General features: G+C 38.9%; 1 protein-coding gene across 8 annotated transcripts in view; it reads left to right on the top strand.

Annotated features, from left to right (window-relative positions):
* The window catches only part of snap91a (synaptosome associated protein 91a), a 46927-nt gene that overhangs the window by 12535 nt on the left and 19062 nt on the right, over positions 1–15330 (top strand). For all 8 annotated transcript variants that reach the window (XM_088409855.1, XM_088409860.1, XM_088409859.1 and 5 more), the window contains 8 exons: positions 7926–8068; positions 9274–9349; positions 9562–9664; positions 10568–10661; positions 10775–10886; positions 11218–11324; positions 11414–11455; positions 12967–13028. In XM_088409855.1, the coding sequence (XP_088265981.1) occupies positions 7926–8068; positions 9274–9349; positions 9562–9664; positions 10568–10661; positions 10775–10886; positions 11218–11324; positions 11414–11455; positions 12967–13028 (739 nt within the window). The remainder of the gene's footprint in view (positions 1–7925; positions 8069–9273; positions 9350–9561; positions 9665–10567; positions 10662–10774; positions 10887–11217; positions 11325–11413; positions 11456–12966; positions 13029–15330) is intronic.

Here is a 15330-nt window from a genome sequence, read left to right as displayed (position 1 = left end):
CATATCTCAAAATATTCTTGTCAACTGTAAAGTGAGTGTTATTTCAAAGCTAAAATACACAGCAAAGACAAAATAACAACAACAACAACAACATTGTGCAATGATTCTACATCCACCAGGACTGCTGTAGTAAATAGAGTGCACTTATATAGCGCTTTCCCTTGGGACTGATAGTGTTTGAGCTGTCTGACACTTACACTGCTAGACGCAGTCTCGAATTTTTGATACCTTGGTCCTTTGAGACCTTACATCGCAGAAAACAAAAGTTAATATAATAAAGCAGTAACCATTGTAAAAGACATTGAATTTAATTTCAACCCATTTCAAATGATATCATTTTCATTTAGGTCATTCATGAATAAGCCAAGTATATTACTTACAATGTGCGAGGGATGTACTTGTATTATAAATGTGTATTTCTTTACATTGTTATATTGAAATCACATACTGTATAGTGCTGCAGCTGTGGCGTTAAGCTACTGCTGCAGACAGCATGTGATTGTAATTGACATGGGTAGATGTTACTACTGTATTATAGTTATCTGCAGTTGATGACACTTTTCTTGTCACTGGATGGGCTCACCCTATAATTACTATGAAAGGTTTTATCTCCCACTTCCCATGGAAATGAATATTCATTACCAATTGTAGAGAGGCAAAAAAAACATATATGAGAAAATTCACAGACACCTCACTGAATTATTGTCAGCTCGTATTTCCTTAAAAATTGAAAATATAATTCAGTAAATTTTGATTTATGTGTCCTTTTCATTATTCATCTAGGCTTCTCGGAAATAAGTTTGACTGAGTTAACTGAAGATAAATATGCCTCTAGATGTGATTCCTTGTCAATGTCTAAGTCGGTCATGTTTCCTTCATTGATTAATGCCTTTTTGTCTCATAATTTTAACTTGTTCAGAACATCACTTACCATCCCCTTTGGGTCATAATAGTCAAGATAAGAAGAGATGAGAAAACCTCCCAAGCTTATTTCAATTTCAAAAATACAATTTTGTAGAGACTGATAAGTTCTTCATTTCTTTGAATAAAAGTCGAGTTTTTCCCTCATTTTCAACCCCCATATTAGGGGGGCTGACTTATAACGGTATAACTCAAAACAGACCAATTTTTTTTCCACATATCTGTGTATGAATAACATTCATTTGAATGTGAAGTAAAATCATGTCATGTACAGGGATTTAAATGATTATATATACTTCTAAATGGATATAGTATGCACCCGTTTTAGAATGTTTGCACAGAACAATGGAAAACTGCACTTACATCTAGTGCCACCTAATTACATTTTTGTTGTCAAGTAGACAGCGTAGATAATTTCTTTGGACGGACTTTGACGCATTATGAAAAGGAGAAGATGCTTTGACTCGTCTCCCTCAGCCCTTGGACATCTGCTTGAGCCAGCATGTATGTCAGCCGATGGGAGGAGAAACGGTTAAGGGCACGCTCTCATCTCAAAACAATTGTCACATGGGTAAAGAAAGCTTGGGATAATATCCCAAGTATGATGATGAGACTATTTGGTGCTTCAGAGAGCGATAAAGACTTTTAGGGCTTTTAGATGAATTAGTATTCAGAAATAAATAAATAAAGCATTGAAACTTCAAATAATTTTATTGCTGCAACATTAGTTTCAGCATTTGCGTTTACACGCACATGCAAGTTTACACATACATTGCCTCGAAGTCTTGTCTCGCTCCCGCCCCACTCCCTCCCCCTCCATAACCGCAACAGTACATGTACTACAATGTAGAAATGCCTGTAAAAGTACCATCATTTCATCATTTTAATAATGCACACCATGTGCTTTGATTGGACAGGCTATGATCTATGTACCGTATTTTTCGCACTATAAGGCGCACCAAAAAGCCTTACATTTTTTTAAAAGTTGACGGTGCACCCTATAATCCAGTGCCCCTTATATATCGATCATATCATATGCTGACTGTATTAACTGCTGACTTATAAGATCATTGGGTTGATATTCCCTTGAGCGCAGCTCTAGCGGATACTGTACATAACATAATGCTAATGCAGCCCCAGCCACCACTGTAGTTTTGATTCCATGCGCACTTAAGCCTTAAAATTGTGTCGTGAAAACATCGCCTCAACTGACATTATTTCTGGAAAAAATAAAACTGTTGATTTGACATTCCCTTGAGCGCAGCTCTATCTAGTGGATACATAACAGAATGCAAATGCAGCCCCAGCCACCGCTGTAGCTCTTGATTCCATGTGCCTTATAATCCGGTGCGCCTTATATACAAAATTTTATAAAAGTCGTTCATTGAAGGTCCGCCTTATAATCCAGTCCGCCTAATAGTGCAGAAAATACTGTAACCACTAAAGTCAGGGATAGACTTATAATTGCGTTTTTGTAAAATTCACCCAATTTGCAGTAAAATTAGAAGGGGTCGACTTATAAGCGAGGTCGACTTGTACCCTAAGAATTATGGTATACAATTTTTTAGAGTCAGTAAAAAAATTCATTTGAATTTTATACAGTAATTTTAATGATGCGTAACAGTAATCAGAAAGGCAACGCGGCAGAAGCATTATCATCTAAGATATAGATAGATAGATAGATAGATAGATAGATAGATACTTTATTCATCCCCGTAGGGAAATTCACATTTCCAGCAGTATCCTCAAGTCGAGATATAAAATATGAGAAATAAAATACACAAGATACACATAAGTCCAGTACAGAAGTATCCTTAAGGTGCTTGTTAACAGTGTAAACAGAATAGTGTGAATCGTTGGAGTCTAGTGCAAGTATAATTAAGGTGCTTGTATAAAGTGAATAGTGCAGTGCAGAGTATGAGGTTTTGAGTTTAATGTGAGCTTTTACTGCCCCGGGTGGAGTTGAAGAGCCTCATGGCATGGGGGAGGAATGATCTCCTCAGCCTGTCCGTGGAGCAGGACAGTGACAGCAATCTGTCACTGAAGCAGCTCCTCTGTCTGTGGATGATGCTGTGTAGTGGATGTGTTGGATTGTCCATGATTGATAGCAGCTTGTTTAGCGCTCGTCGCTCAGCCACAGTTGTCAGACTGTCCAGCTCTGTGCCCACAACCGAGCCCGCCTTCCTCACCAGTTTATCCAGACGCGAGGCGTCCTTCTTCTTGGTGCTGCCTCCCCAGCACACTACTGCATAGAGGAGGGCGCTCGCCACAACAGTCTGGTAGAACATCTGCAGGAGCTTTTTGCAGATGTTGAAGGACGCCAGCCTTCTGAGGAAGTACAGTCGGCTCTGTCCTTTCCTGCACAGAGCTTCTGTGTTGGTAGTCCAATCCAGTTTATTGTCCAGCTGCACACCCAGGTATTTGTAGGTCTGGACAAACTCTACACATTCTCCTTTGATGGTTACTGGTTCCGGATGGGGTTTAGGCCTCCTGAAGTCCACCACCATCTCCCTGGTCTTGGTGGTGTTCAGGTGCAGATGGTTAGCGTCGCTCCATGAGACAAAGTCCTGGATCAGTTTCCTGTACTCCCCCTCCTGCCCACTCCTGATACATCCCACGATAGCAGTGTCGTCTGCAAACTTCTGCACGTGGCAGGACTCAGAGTTGTACTGGAAGTCTGACGTATACAGGGTGAACAGGACAGGAGACAGCACGGTCCCCTGTGGCGCTCCTGTGCTGCTGACAACAGTGTCGGACGTACAGCCCCCCAGTCTCACGTACTGGGGTCTGCCTGTCAGGTAGTCCGTAATCCATGCCACAAGGTGTGAGCCTACTCCCATCTCTGTCAGTTTACCACTGAGCAGCAGAGGCTGTATGGTGTTGAAGGCGCTGGAGAAGTCCAAAAAAGTAATCCTCACTGCACCACTGCCACTGTCCAGGTGAGAGAGGGATCGGTGTAGCATATAGATTATAGCGTCCTCCACTCCTACCTTCTCCTGGTAGGCAAACTGCAGGGGGTCAGTGGCATGGCGGACCTGTGGCCTCAGGTGGTGTAGCAGCAACCGCTCCATGGTCTTCATCACGTGTGATGTCAGGGCGACCGGCCTGAAGTCGTTGAGCTCCTCCGGTCGTGGTTTCTTTGGGACTGGGATAATGCAGGATGTCTTCCACAGCTGGGGGACCCTCCCCCGTTGCAGGCTCAGGTTGAAGATGCGCTGTAGAGGGTCTCCCAGCTCCAACGCACAAGCCTTCAGCAGTCGCGGGGATACTCCATCTGGACCTGCTGCCTTGTTGGGTCGCAGCCTCCTCAGCTCTCCACACACCTGGGCTGCAGTGATCTTGGGTGGGGGGGGGATGTCCTCCTCTGTGCTGGTGTCTAGGGGGGGAGGGTGGGCTAGGAGGGAAGCTGCAGTACTCCGGGGTGGGAACGAGTGGGGGTGGTCAAACCTGTTGAAAAAGTTATTCAGCTGGTTGACTCTCCCCCTATCTCCTTCCATGGCAGCACCCCGCTTTGTGCTGCAGCCGGTGATAGTCTTCATTCCATCCCACACCTCCTTTATGCTGTTGTTCTGCAGCTTCCGCTCCAATTTCCTCCTGTACTGCTCCTTCGCCTCCCGGAGCTGGACTCTGAGCTCCCTCTGCACCCGCTTTAGCTCCTGCTGATCACCGTCTTTAAAGGCCCTCTTCTTCTGGTTCAGAAGGCCTTTGAGGTCGCTAGTGATCCAGGGCTTATTGTTAGCATAGCAGCGAACAGTTCTTCCAGGAACAACAGTGTCCATGCAGAAGTTGATGTAGTCTGTAGTGCAGTTTGCCACCTCCTCAATGTAATACTCAATAATACTGTACTTCTCACAGGGATGATTTGTAAGCGGTACTACCATTCCTGAAACCATTACAGTACAGATATCTAGCTGACCAATCATATTCCCAGGTTAAAGGTACACTTTGTGGGTGATTCCGTGCTTATCAGGTGATGTGGCACAGGTTTATGCAGCCATTGGTTGATATTGATGGACGAATCAATGCTACAGTCTGCCAGTCTCAGTGGGAAGAGTGAGACACACAGGAGAAGTGTGGGACGATGCAGGCTGCTGACTCATCAGGCCTGGCGGGTTTATTCTGTGTGTATTATGGGTGTGTGTATGCGGCTTCACCACAGGAGTATGTACAGACATCATCGCCGCACGCTGACAGCAACATGGTCAATTTGTAGACCTGACAAAAATGTGACCTTGAACATATTTCATTTGCAACAACCACAATTTGAGGTGTAGCCCACCCTGCCTCCTACACACAAAAAATGGGTTCTACTCTAATCTTACCTGTCAACCTTAACATGTTGATTGGAAGAAATTAGATGACTGCATACACCACATGTGCATATAGTATATGCAGAGGTTTATTAATGTATTGCTGAAAAAATGACAACTAGCTCTCCAAGTATAACCATCTTGACCAACATTATAATGCAGTAGTGTAGAAGATCAGAGTTTTCACCAAAAACTAGGCAGGGGTTTTATTTTATAAGACAAAAACCAAGTACGTATACAGTAGTGAATGCTTTTCTCTACCACTGTATCATTATACTGTCCACTTGACAAAATGTTGTAGATTGTCAAACCATTAAATTGAATTTAATTGCAGCTTCTTAGTGCTTGATGTCCGTTTCTCCTGATTATTTAGTGAGAATGCTTCAGTTTATAACAGAGAACGTGGTAATGCAGACCCTGATGCTTTCTGCAGTGGAATATCCTATTGTCCCTGTGCAGGTGGTAATAACATGTTTTATAAATGTACAGAGCAGCAGCCAGATCATTCCTGGCTTAGTCTCTAGTTGTTCTGCATGAATCTAAATGCATCATTTTTATTAATAGCGCAGCACTCTCTCTTGAGTCCCTAACAGACATAGTGTCAGACAGTTTCTGATAAAGAGGGATGCATGCACATCAACAGTTGACTATCACTGGCACAAGATCAAATGCAAGAAGTGTGGAGACCTTGACGCACATGTGGACCTCAATGAGTGGAAACTCCCCGGCAATCTTTTAGATAGTTAAAATAAATGTTCACGTCTGTATCTGTTTGCATCTGTAAAAATTTGACATTTTTCAGATTTTAGGCAACATCAATGGGAGCCTTTCAAAAATCACCTTTCAGTAGTTTAAGGCTAAGCAGTTTCACATCTCAAAGCGGTTTGGGATGCTTTTGGGGCACTTCCGATTGCAGGTCATGTGTGCGTATGTGTCTCTGGCCACTCTTTCACGTCCCACCTCAAGGAAAAGTTTATATTGGTGATTTTTTTCTGCTATTTTCAAATGCATGGAGTATTTTAGACCCTCAGAAAACGTCCAATTATTCATATGAGCTCTTTCAGTGCCAGGCGTCATCGGAAAAGGCAACTTCTAAATAGAGTGCCAGTAGGGCTGTACAATTAATCGAGGTTTAATCACGATCACGATATTGGTTGCCACGATTATTTAAGCTGATCCAAGGAGATATAACATTTTAAAAAAATCAAGCACTTTGTTTTTTTAATTAAAAATCAAATCAAGCATTACCACCAAGGGGGCAATGTTTCCCACATGTTCGCATGAAAAAACCTCTTATTTTCTCACCCTAAAATATTATTTACCAGTGTGAAATTGTGTTAAGTTTCTCACCTGATTCCTAATATTTAGTGCTAGCTGTCAATTAAGACCCATTTTGAAAAATCCGAAAAAGTTGGAATAAATTTGGTTTGAAATTCCGGAAAATGACATTTTGACTGCTAATTGATTAAAATTTGCTTTAAAGTAAATAATTGCTTTGTTCTAAGTAGGTTTTTTTTTTTTTTCATTGGGTTACACTCAGCAAGTTAGCTGTGTTGCCCTGTGTGCCAAGTTTTTGGCATTATTTTTTCTTTCTTTATTTATTTTAGTTTATTATTATTATTTGTATCAAGTATCAAGCCTTGAATCCTTGTTTATATACTGCTTGTTTCAAAAAAGGGCAATAGATGGACATGTTTGACCAAACATGATGAATAATCGTGATTTCGTTTATTTATGAGTATTATTTTAGTATTATTTTAGACATCACCGTGCACATATTTTTAGCATTTTCACTCATCTTTCAAGGGCGACAGAATATTGTGTGCTATGTCTATGTAAACATGGGTGGTATCATATGAAAATGGATTTCCATCACTTAGAAATACAACTATGTAATATATGTGTTGTTTATGTGGCAACACTGCTATCCAATGGTCACAGTTCAGGGTGTCAGCTACCCTCCACAAAAAAATGTATTTGACAAGAAGTTTTATTATTTTTATTACTATTTTATGAAATGAGAAATCTCATTCATAGCATTGAATGAGTTAACTGTATATTTACATTAAAATTCATAGAATAAAATAAAATTATTTATTTAATGAAACTCTTGACTGCCTCACAGTTCAAAGACCCCAGTTCAAATCCACCTGGCTCCCGCCTTCCTGTGTGGAGTTTGCATGTTCTCCCCGAGTCTGTGTGGGTTCTCTCTGGGCACTCCGACTTCCTCCCACACTCCAAAAACATGCATGCCAGGTGAATTGGACATGCTAAATTGTCTTTAGGTATGATTGGGTGCGTGAATGGTTGGTCTTCTCTTTGTGCCCTTCGATTGGCGGGCAACCAGTTTAGGGTGTCCCCCTGAACTAATGGATACGAGTGCTTGAGTTTTGACATGAAAGCTTTTAATTCTGAAGTTGTTAAGGACAGCATGTCACAACAAAAATGGACTTTTAACCATGTTACAATTTCACTTTATCACCCTAAACACCCGAAAGTGTTATTTTCCTTCATTGTGTGTGTGCTTTAAAATGACTTCATGAAGGGTACGTGGCAGCTACACAGTGAAAAGTACGGCTTCAGTAAACGAGTTTGACTTCCTGGTTAGAAATGTCTGTATAAAAAATAAAAAAAGAATATTTCAAAAGAAATTATATCGCTAAGGTGCTAAATTGTCTCTTCTTTAATTCCCAGACCTGATCCAGGCTTCCCAGGACTCAAGTGTGAACGTCCCTCAGATGGCTGATACGCTGATCGAAAGGGCAGGCAATGCCAGTTGGGTGGTGGTTTTCAAGGCCCTGATTACTACACATCACCTCATGGTGCACGGCAATGAGGTGACAATAAACACATATGCTGCCCAGGCTAAAGAAAGAAAGGGGCTGATTTGGTTAGATCACAGCTTTGCTGTTCACACCTGCCTTCAAGACATGGTGCTCAAAAATACCTCTAACATGATGCACCAATATAATCATGTTGCAGTTTTGTGCATTACGTGGTCATTTTATTTAAAAAAAAAAAATGCCACCATGACTCCTGGCGAAATTTGATGAGCCATTAAAATCGCATTGTGAAAAAGCGCAAACCATTTTCAACGTCTTATATTGGCCATGTTTTAACAGTAAAAACAGAAGCACTCACATGGTCAATTGTATCAACTTTTTTAAAATGATAAAATTGACAATATTCGGACATGGGAGGTTTTGATCCAATGCCAGTGAAGTACATTCAAGTCAAGTCAAAGTGTTTGTCAATACACAGTGTCCAATGAAATTCGTTTTTGCTGTCCACACGAATGTCGTAAAATAAGTAAGTTAAGACAAAAGAGCAATTTCTAAACAACAAACAAGCAACAGGCACAGGTGCGAATAGTAAGTGGGTGGATTACGTACAGAATAATGCGCTGGTTACCCACACTCATGCATGTGAGCATGACTGGTTAGGTACAGCTATTTACAAATGGTGTGCAAAAGGAGCAGTGCTAACTTATGACATTGGCATTTTTGAGACGAGACAATTTCACCAAGACCACAAGCTGGCCCAGAACATTAGTGTATTTCTTTTGTCCTCAATTCAGGGCCATGTCACCTGTTTATGTGGATTGGCTGTACCTCTTTTTGACACACATGTTGCTCCATAATATATGTGCATATGATTTCTTCCCTAGAGCCATTTGTTTTCATCCCCAGTACATCTTTTTTGGAAGCATACGTCTTAATGAAATATATAATGTGTCCATGCAGCGGCATCATTTGGCGGGTGATTGCATTGCAATGTTGCCTCATCAACAGGCTAGCTTCAAGTTTGCTTGTTACAAAATCAGGCCCAGACTTTAGACGGATTGTCCAACTTCTATTGTTTGTGTAGCCTTGCAGACTAAGCTTGTTGTATCTTTCGACTTAGCAGTCGTGTTAACGAAAACTTGCGAATATATTCTTCTTCAAGTCTATTCATTTCTGACTCAATTCCATGCACGGTATTACGTGCCAAATTGTCATGCTTTCCTGTACATTATGCTGATGTTGCATGTGTGCTCTTTCAGAAATTTCTGCAGTTTCTTTCATCGAGGAATACTTTGTTCAACCTTGCCAACTTTCTGGACAAGACAGGCTCCCATGGTGGGTGTTTCTTAGCTCCCCGTTAATCAATCTTTCAATTTCAATGACTTATTTCTCCCCTATTACTTTAGTCGATACTACACAAGATGAATTCATGCGTTACCTAATTTTTAAACATATCTTAGTTGAATCTCTGTTATTATTGTCTAACTGTAACACATTGTATGTAACATGCTTGGATGTGTTAATGTGCGTGTGTGTGTCTTCTCCAGGCTATGACATGTCCACCTTTATCAGACGCTACAGCCGTTATCTCAATGAGAAGTCCTTCGCTTACAGACAGATGTCTTTCGATTTTGTCAGAGTCAAGAAAGGGTACACCTTCTCTTTTCTGTCATTTCTTTATTCCACTTCATGAATTATTAAAGGTTTATGATTTTGAATCTTTCAATTGCCCAGATTATTGATAGTAGCAATGACAAACTCCCAGCCGTGCATCAAAGATGGATTCAGCCAAGAAATCATCATAGTTTTATTTGTTCCCCTGATTTGTCTCTTAGATATAATTACAAATGATGGTAAATTTGATTATAGCTCGAGAAGGGTTCAAATAACCCTTTTAAATAGAATATTCTTTTACACTAAATGCTCATTTTGCTAGGACTGTGCAGATTGGGCCAGGTATGGATAGAATCAATACTAAAGTCGGTATTCGTATTTTATCAATACCAAATAGTTAGTGTAAATCCTTTACAGTGATTTACATCATTTGGTTTCTCATTAGTACCTCAACCAGTTCCATTTTAGTGCTTGTGCATGGGACACACTTATGAGCCCATCATTCTATAGTTACAATTATGTGTGTTACCAGTTTTGTTTACTACCTTTTTGTAGCACAGTTTATTAATTTTTACAAATTAAGTTTGATTCCAGTTTTAGGTTTGCCTGAATGTGGTTTTACTTTGATTCCAATCTCTATGTCTGCTTCCTCATACTCCTTTATTTTTCCACTGAACAAGACAAATGATTTAAAACAACATAATATGATTTAAAACAACATATTCTTTTAAAATTACAGTATTTAGGATAATATGGCAATATTTTTCAAGCATTGCATGCTTGAATGTGATGTGTGCAGTGAACACATAGTGTCAATTGAAAGGTACTGTATACGTGTTATTGGGGACAGAGCATCCCTTAATTTTAGATCCTGGGTTTAAAATGTTCAAATCCCGGGTTTAAAATGTTCAAACTAATGTTTTTGCCTTCCTCTCATAGAGCTGATGGAGCAATGAGGACCATGACAGTAGAGAAGTTGCTGAAAGGAATGCCTATCCTGCAGGGTCAAATTGATGCACTGTTAGATTTTGACGTAAGTTAAATTTACCAAAAAGAGATACTTAAAACCTGTGCCTCATTTGTCTCCTCTCCAGTCCCATCCCTTAATGGATACTTTCATCTAATCAATTGTACTTCTCTCCCAAGGTACATCAACCCGAATTAAACAATGGAGTGATAAATGCCTGCTTTCTTCTACTGTTCAAAGATCTGATCAAGTTATATGCTTGCTACAACGATGGCATTATCAATCTACTAGGTACAGTATTTCTTTTCACCAATGAACATTATTTTTTTTTTTTGGCAACAAATGCATTTCAACTACCCCATTCAATACAATGCAAAGGTAAGGATCACTGATTGAGTTTCCTAGTATGACTTTTATGTTGGCAATGTGTTCTTACATGTTTGTGGTTTATACCCACGTGTCCTTGGTGTCCTGAAAAGGCGCTGTTATATAAAATGCATTATTATTATTACCAGGCCAGGATCTTATTGAATGTTACCATTAGCAGCCTACAGAGCAAGCCAGATTCTCCCAATATAGAAGTTTGTTCATGTACTAATATCATCATGACTGTGTCATTTAGAGAAATTTTTCCAGATGAAGAGAAGCCAGTGTAAAGATGGACTTGAGATCTACAAAAGATTTTTGACTCGCATGACTCGGGTTTCTGAATTCTTCAAACTTGCTGAGGTAAGATGTGGGTGTGCACATTGCTAAGCAGTCATCACTTTGATGCTATCTGGAAATTAATGAAATGTCTTTTGTTTTGTTCTTTTTAGCAAGTGGGAATAGACAAAAATGACATTCCTGAACTCACGCAAGTAAGTCTTTTCCAGCTTTGTCTCCTCTTCCCATATATTTCTACATCCATGATTTTTTTTAATAATTACAGTCACACTTCTTACAGCTCTACGTTTTTTTCTGTTATTACATTCTATTTCCATCATAGCAAAATAGTCATAAAGTAGACTTTTGAAACTCTCTTGTATCAGTTGGATTCACAGTTGACTTTGGTGGGTTTTATTATAAAGATGACTTTAGCAGTAAGATTTTAAAGAATTAACACATATTAAATGATATTAGTGTGGATATTTGTCAGTTCTTTTTGTAATATTCATAGCTCCTGCTTTGCTTGTTAATACATTCTGTTTTTACCCTCAAAGACACCTTGGAGTATATTAGTGGTGCATAAGCAGAATTATTAATCCAAACAACTTCCCAAACATAGTTTAATTCTGTGTATGTTTCAACATGATGTGTAGTACTATGTATATATGATTGATGGATTAAATGTCGGTATAAATAGGTATTAGTCTCCTAAATCCTTGAGTGATTATTGTCATCTTTTTCCTGTATGCCTGTACAAACACGACAGTGTAACAGGGCCATTTCACTGTCAAGCTGTACTGTTATGCCATCCCTTTTTGTGTATTTGTAAGGTTAGATGTATAAAAAAATTTGCATCGCCTTCCATAACAGTGAATGCTGTAATTGAATTTTTTTGTCCAAGCCTTTACAATTGTGGCTACAGTATGAATGGCATATTCTTTTCTGACTTTTTATTGAGAAATAATGAAATCATCAGGGAATTGGAACATTATTTTCATATCCTTATGCTCTTCACAAGACATGATATGAAATTTATTCATTTCTTTACTTATTTTTCTGCAAATGAAAAAGGAAATGGAAAATTGACCAATGATGACATCCAGAATATCATGCAGATTAAACAAAGATGATGAAGGGCCACACAACTAAATACAAATTGTGTCAGACTAATCACAAACAGGAGACAGATATGTTTAATGCAGAGCTAGACAGGGAGCTGAATTGGCTGACACAAGAAAGGAGCCTGGTGGACCTAAGAGAAAATAAACAGGACAAGAGAATCTAATCATATTTACAAAAAAAAAAAAAAAAAAAAAAAAAAAAAACAGATTCAAGGAGAAAACATACTACTACCGGTAACGCAAAACATACTTCCCAAATAAGATGATGTATGTTATGAACAAAAAGAAACTCTAAATCGATAATAAAACGCAAAGCATCAAATGAGAAATAACAGTATTGACAGTTGCAACATGACATTAAAACCGTATTTTCCTTTCTTTTGATTGTTTAGCTTTATGTAGATATTGTTTATGTGCTTTGTTTTTAAGTACAGTAATTCCAATGTTCAACAACAGACAATGATGTACAATAAACATGTTATAGAGTATGCGCAAATGACATCATTTTCAAATAACGGTAAATATCTGGGGGACGGGGAGGGTTGTTTTGTTTTTTTCTTAATTTTATGTCTCTCTCTCTCTCTCTCTGTTTTAACACACAGGCCCCAGAAAGTCTTTTGGAATCACTTGAAACCCATCTCAACACTTTGGAAGGGAAGAAGCCGTAAGTTTGTGTGTTTGTTTGTTATTTTGACAAAAAAAAAGCAATAACACAGTAATGATCAACTGAAATTGCCTTTGAGGGCAATTTGCACATTATAATGGCGTGTTGAACCGATGTAAGAAAAAAAAAAGTAAAAAAAAAATGTTGAGTGCTTTAAGTACTCTTTTTAAGGTAGCCACTTTGTTCATCTTTTGGTGGCCAAATGTTTAACCCAATGTTCTTCTGCTCTTTGCCCAACCCAACACAGAGAGGATAAGTAAGTATTCTGTGTCTATACAAGAAATATATTCATACCATTATCTGCTTTTTTATGTTTACATTTTATTTCTCCCCACATTTTTTCTTCTTGAAACACTGGTTCTCAACAGTGTAAAAGTTATCCTAACTGTCTGAAGAAGTCATACACACATGGACAAAATTGTTGGTACCCCTCAGTTAAAGAAGGAAAAACCCACAATTCTTACTGAAATCACTTGAAACTTACAAAAGTAACAATAAATAAAAAAATATTGAAAATTAAATAATCAAAATCAGCCATCACTTTTGAATTGCTGATTAACATAATTATTTAAAAAAACAAACTAATGAAACAGGCCTGGACAAAAATAATGGTAGCTCTATAAAAGATTGAAAACTATTTGACCAGACTGACATGATTAACTCGGGTGTGTCCTTTAATTAACACCACAGGTGTTTCCAAACTCATAATCAGTCAGTCTGCCTATTTAAAGGGAGACAAAGTAGTCACTCTGCTGTTTGGTGAAAAGGTGTGTACCACACTGAAGATGGACAATAGAAAGCGAAGGAGAGAATTGTCCCAGGACATCCAAAAAAAAATTATAGACAAACATCTTAAAGGTAAAGGCTATAAGACCATCTCTAAACAGCTTGAAGTTCCTGTGACAACAGTGGCTCATATTATTCAGAGGTTCAAGACCCACGGGACAGTAGCCAACCCCTCTGGACGTGGCCGCAAGAGGAAAATTGATGACAAATTGAAGAGACGGATCGTTCAAATTGTATCCAAAGAGCCCAGAACAACCTCCAAAGAAATTAAAGGTGAACTCCAAGGCCAAGGTACATCAGTGTCAGATCGCACCATTCGTCGTCGTTTGAGCCAAAGTGGACTTCATGGGAGACGACCAAGGAGGACACCGCTGCTGAAAAAAAATCATAAAAAAACAAGACAGGAATTTGCAAAAATGCATGTTGACAAGCCACAAAGCTTCTGGGAGAGTGTCCTTTGGACAGATGAGACCAAACTGGAGCGTTTTGGTAAGGCACATCAACTCTATTTTCATAGACTCAAAAACCAAGCATACGAAGGAAAGAACACTCTCCCTACGGTGAAACATGGAGGAGGCTCAGTAATGTTTTGGGGCTGCAAGTGCAAGGTAAAATGAAATCTGTAGACCATCAAGGCATTCTGGAGAGAAATGTGCTGCCTAGTGTCAGAAAGCTTGGTCTCAGTCGCAGGTCATGGGTCTTCCAACAGGACAACGCTCCAAAACGCACAGCCAAAAACACCCAAGAATGGCTGAGAGAAAAGTGTTGGACTATTCTAAAGTGGCCTTCCATGAGCCCAGATCTGAATCCCATTGAACATCTGTGGAAGGAGCTGAAACATGCCATTTGGAGAAGACACCCATCAAACCTGAGACAACTGGAACAGTTTGCTCATGAGGAGTGGGCCAAAATACCTGTTGACAGCTGCAGAACGCTCATTGACAAATATAGAAATCGCTTAATTGCAGTGATTGCCTCAAAATGTTGTGCAACAAAATATTAAGTTATGGGTACCATCATTTCATTATCTGTTTCATTAGTTTGTTATTTTAAATAATTATGTTAATCAGCAATTCAAAAGTGATGGCTGATTTTGATTATTTAATTTTCAATAAATTTGTATTTATTGTCACTTTTGTAAGTTTCAAGTGAATTCAGTGAGAATTGTGGGTTTTTCCTTTTTTAACTGAGGGATACCAACAATTTTGTCCACGTGTTATCTACATTTGCATCACTAAACCAAAAATGTGTTACAAAATGTGTTTCTATAGAACATATTTTTTACATGTTAATTCCACATTTTGTAATTGTATACATGTACAGTACATGTATACATGTACAATCTAATTAAAGACAACACTCTCTTTTTCATTCACACAAGTGATACTTAGCTACTATTGACTTATACTGCATTTGAACAATGACAATTTTTCTTCCTGTTAAGATTGTTTTTATTATACGGCTACAGAATTGGATTGTGCAGATGAACCAAAATGACAGTGAGCGTATAATTGTC

The sequence above is a fragment of the Hippichthys cyanospilos genome, chromosome 3, assembly GCF_059441005.1.
Source record: "Hippichthys cyanospilos isolate Australia breed blue-spotted pipefish chromosome 3, RoL_Hcya_1.0, whole genome shotgun sequence".
Lineage (NCBI taxonomy): Eukaryota > Metazoa > Chordata > Actinopteri > Syngnathiformes > Syngnathidae > Hippichthys > Hippichthys cyanospilos.
Note: the sequence above shows the minus strand (reverse complement) of the source record. Positions and strands in the feature narration are given on the sequence as shown.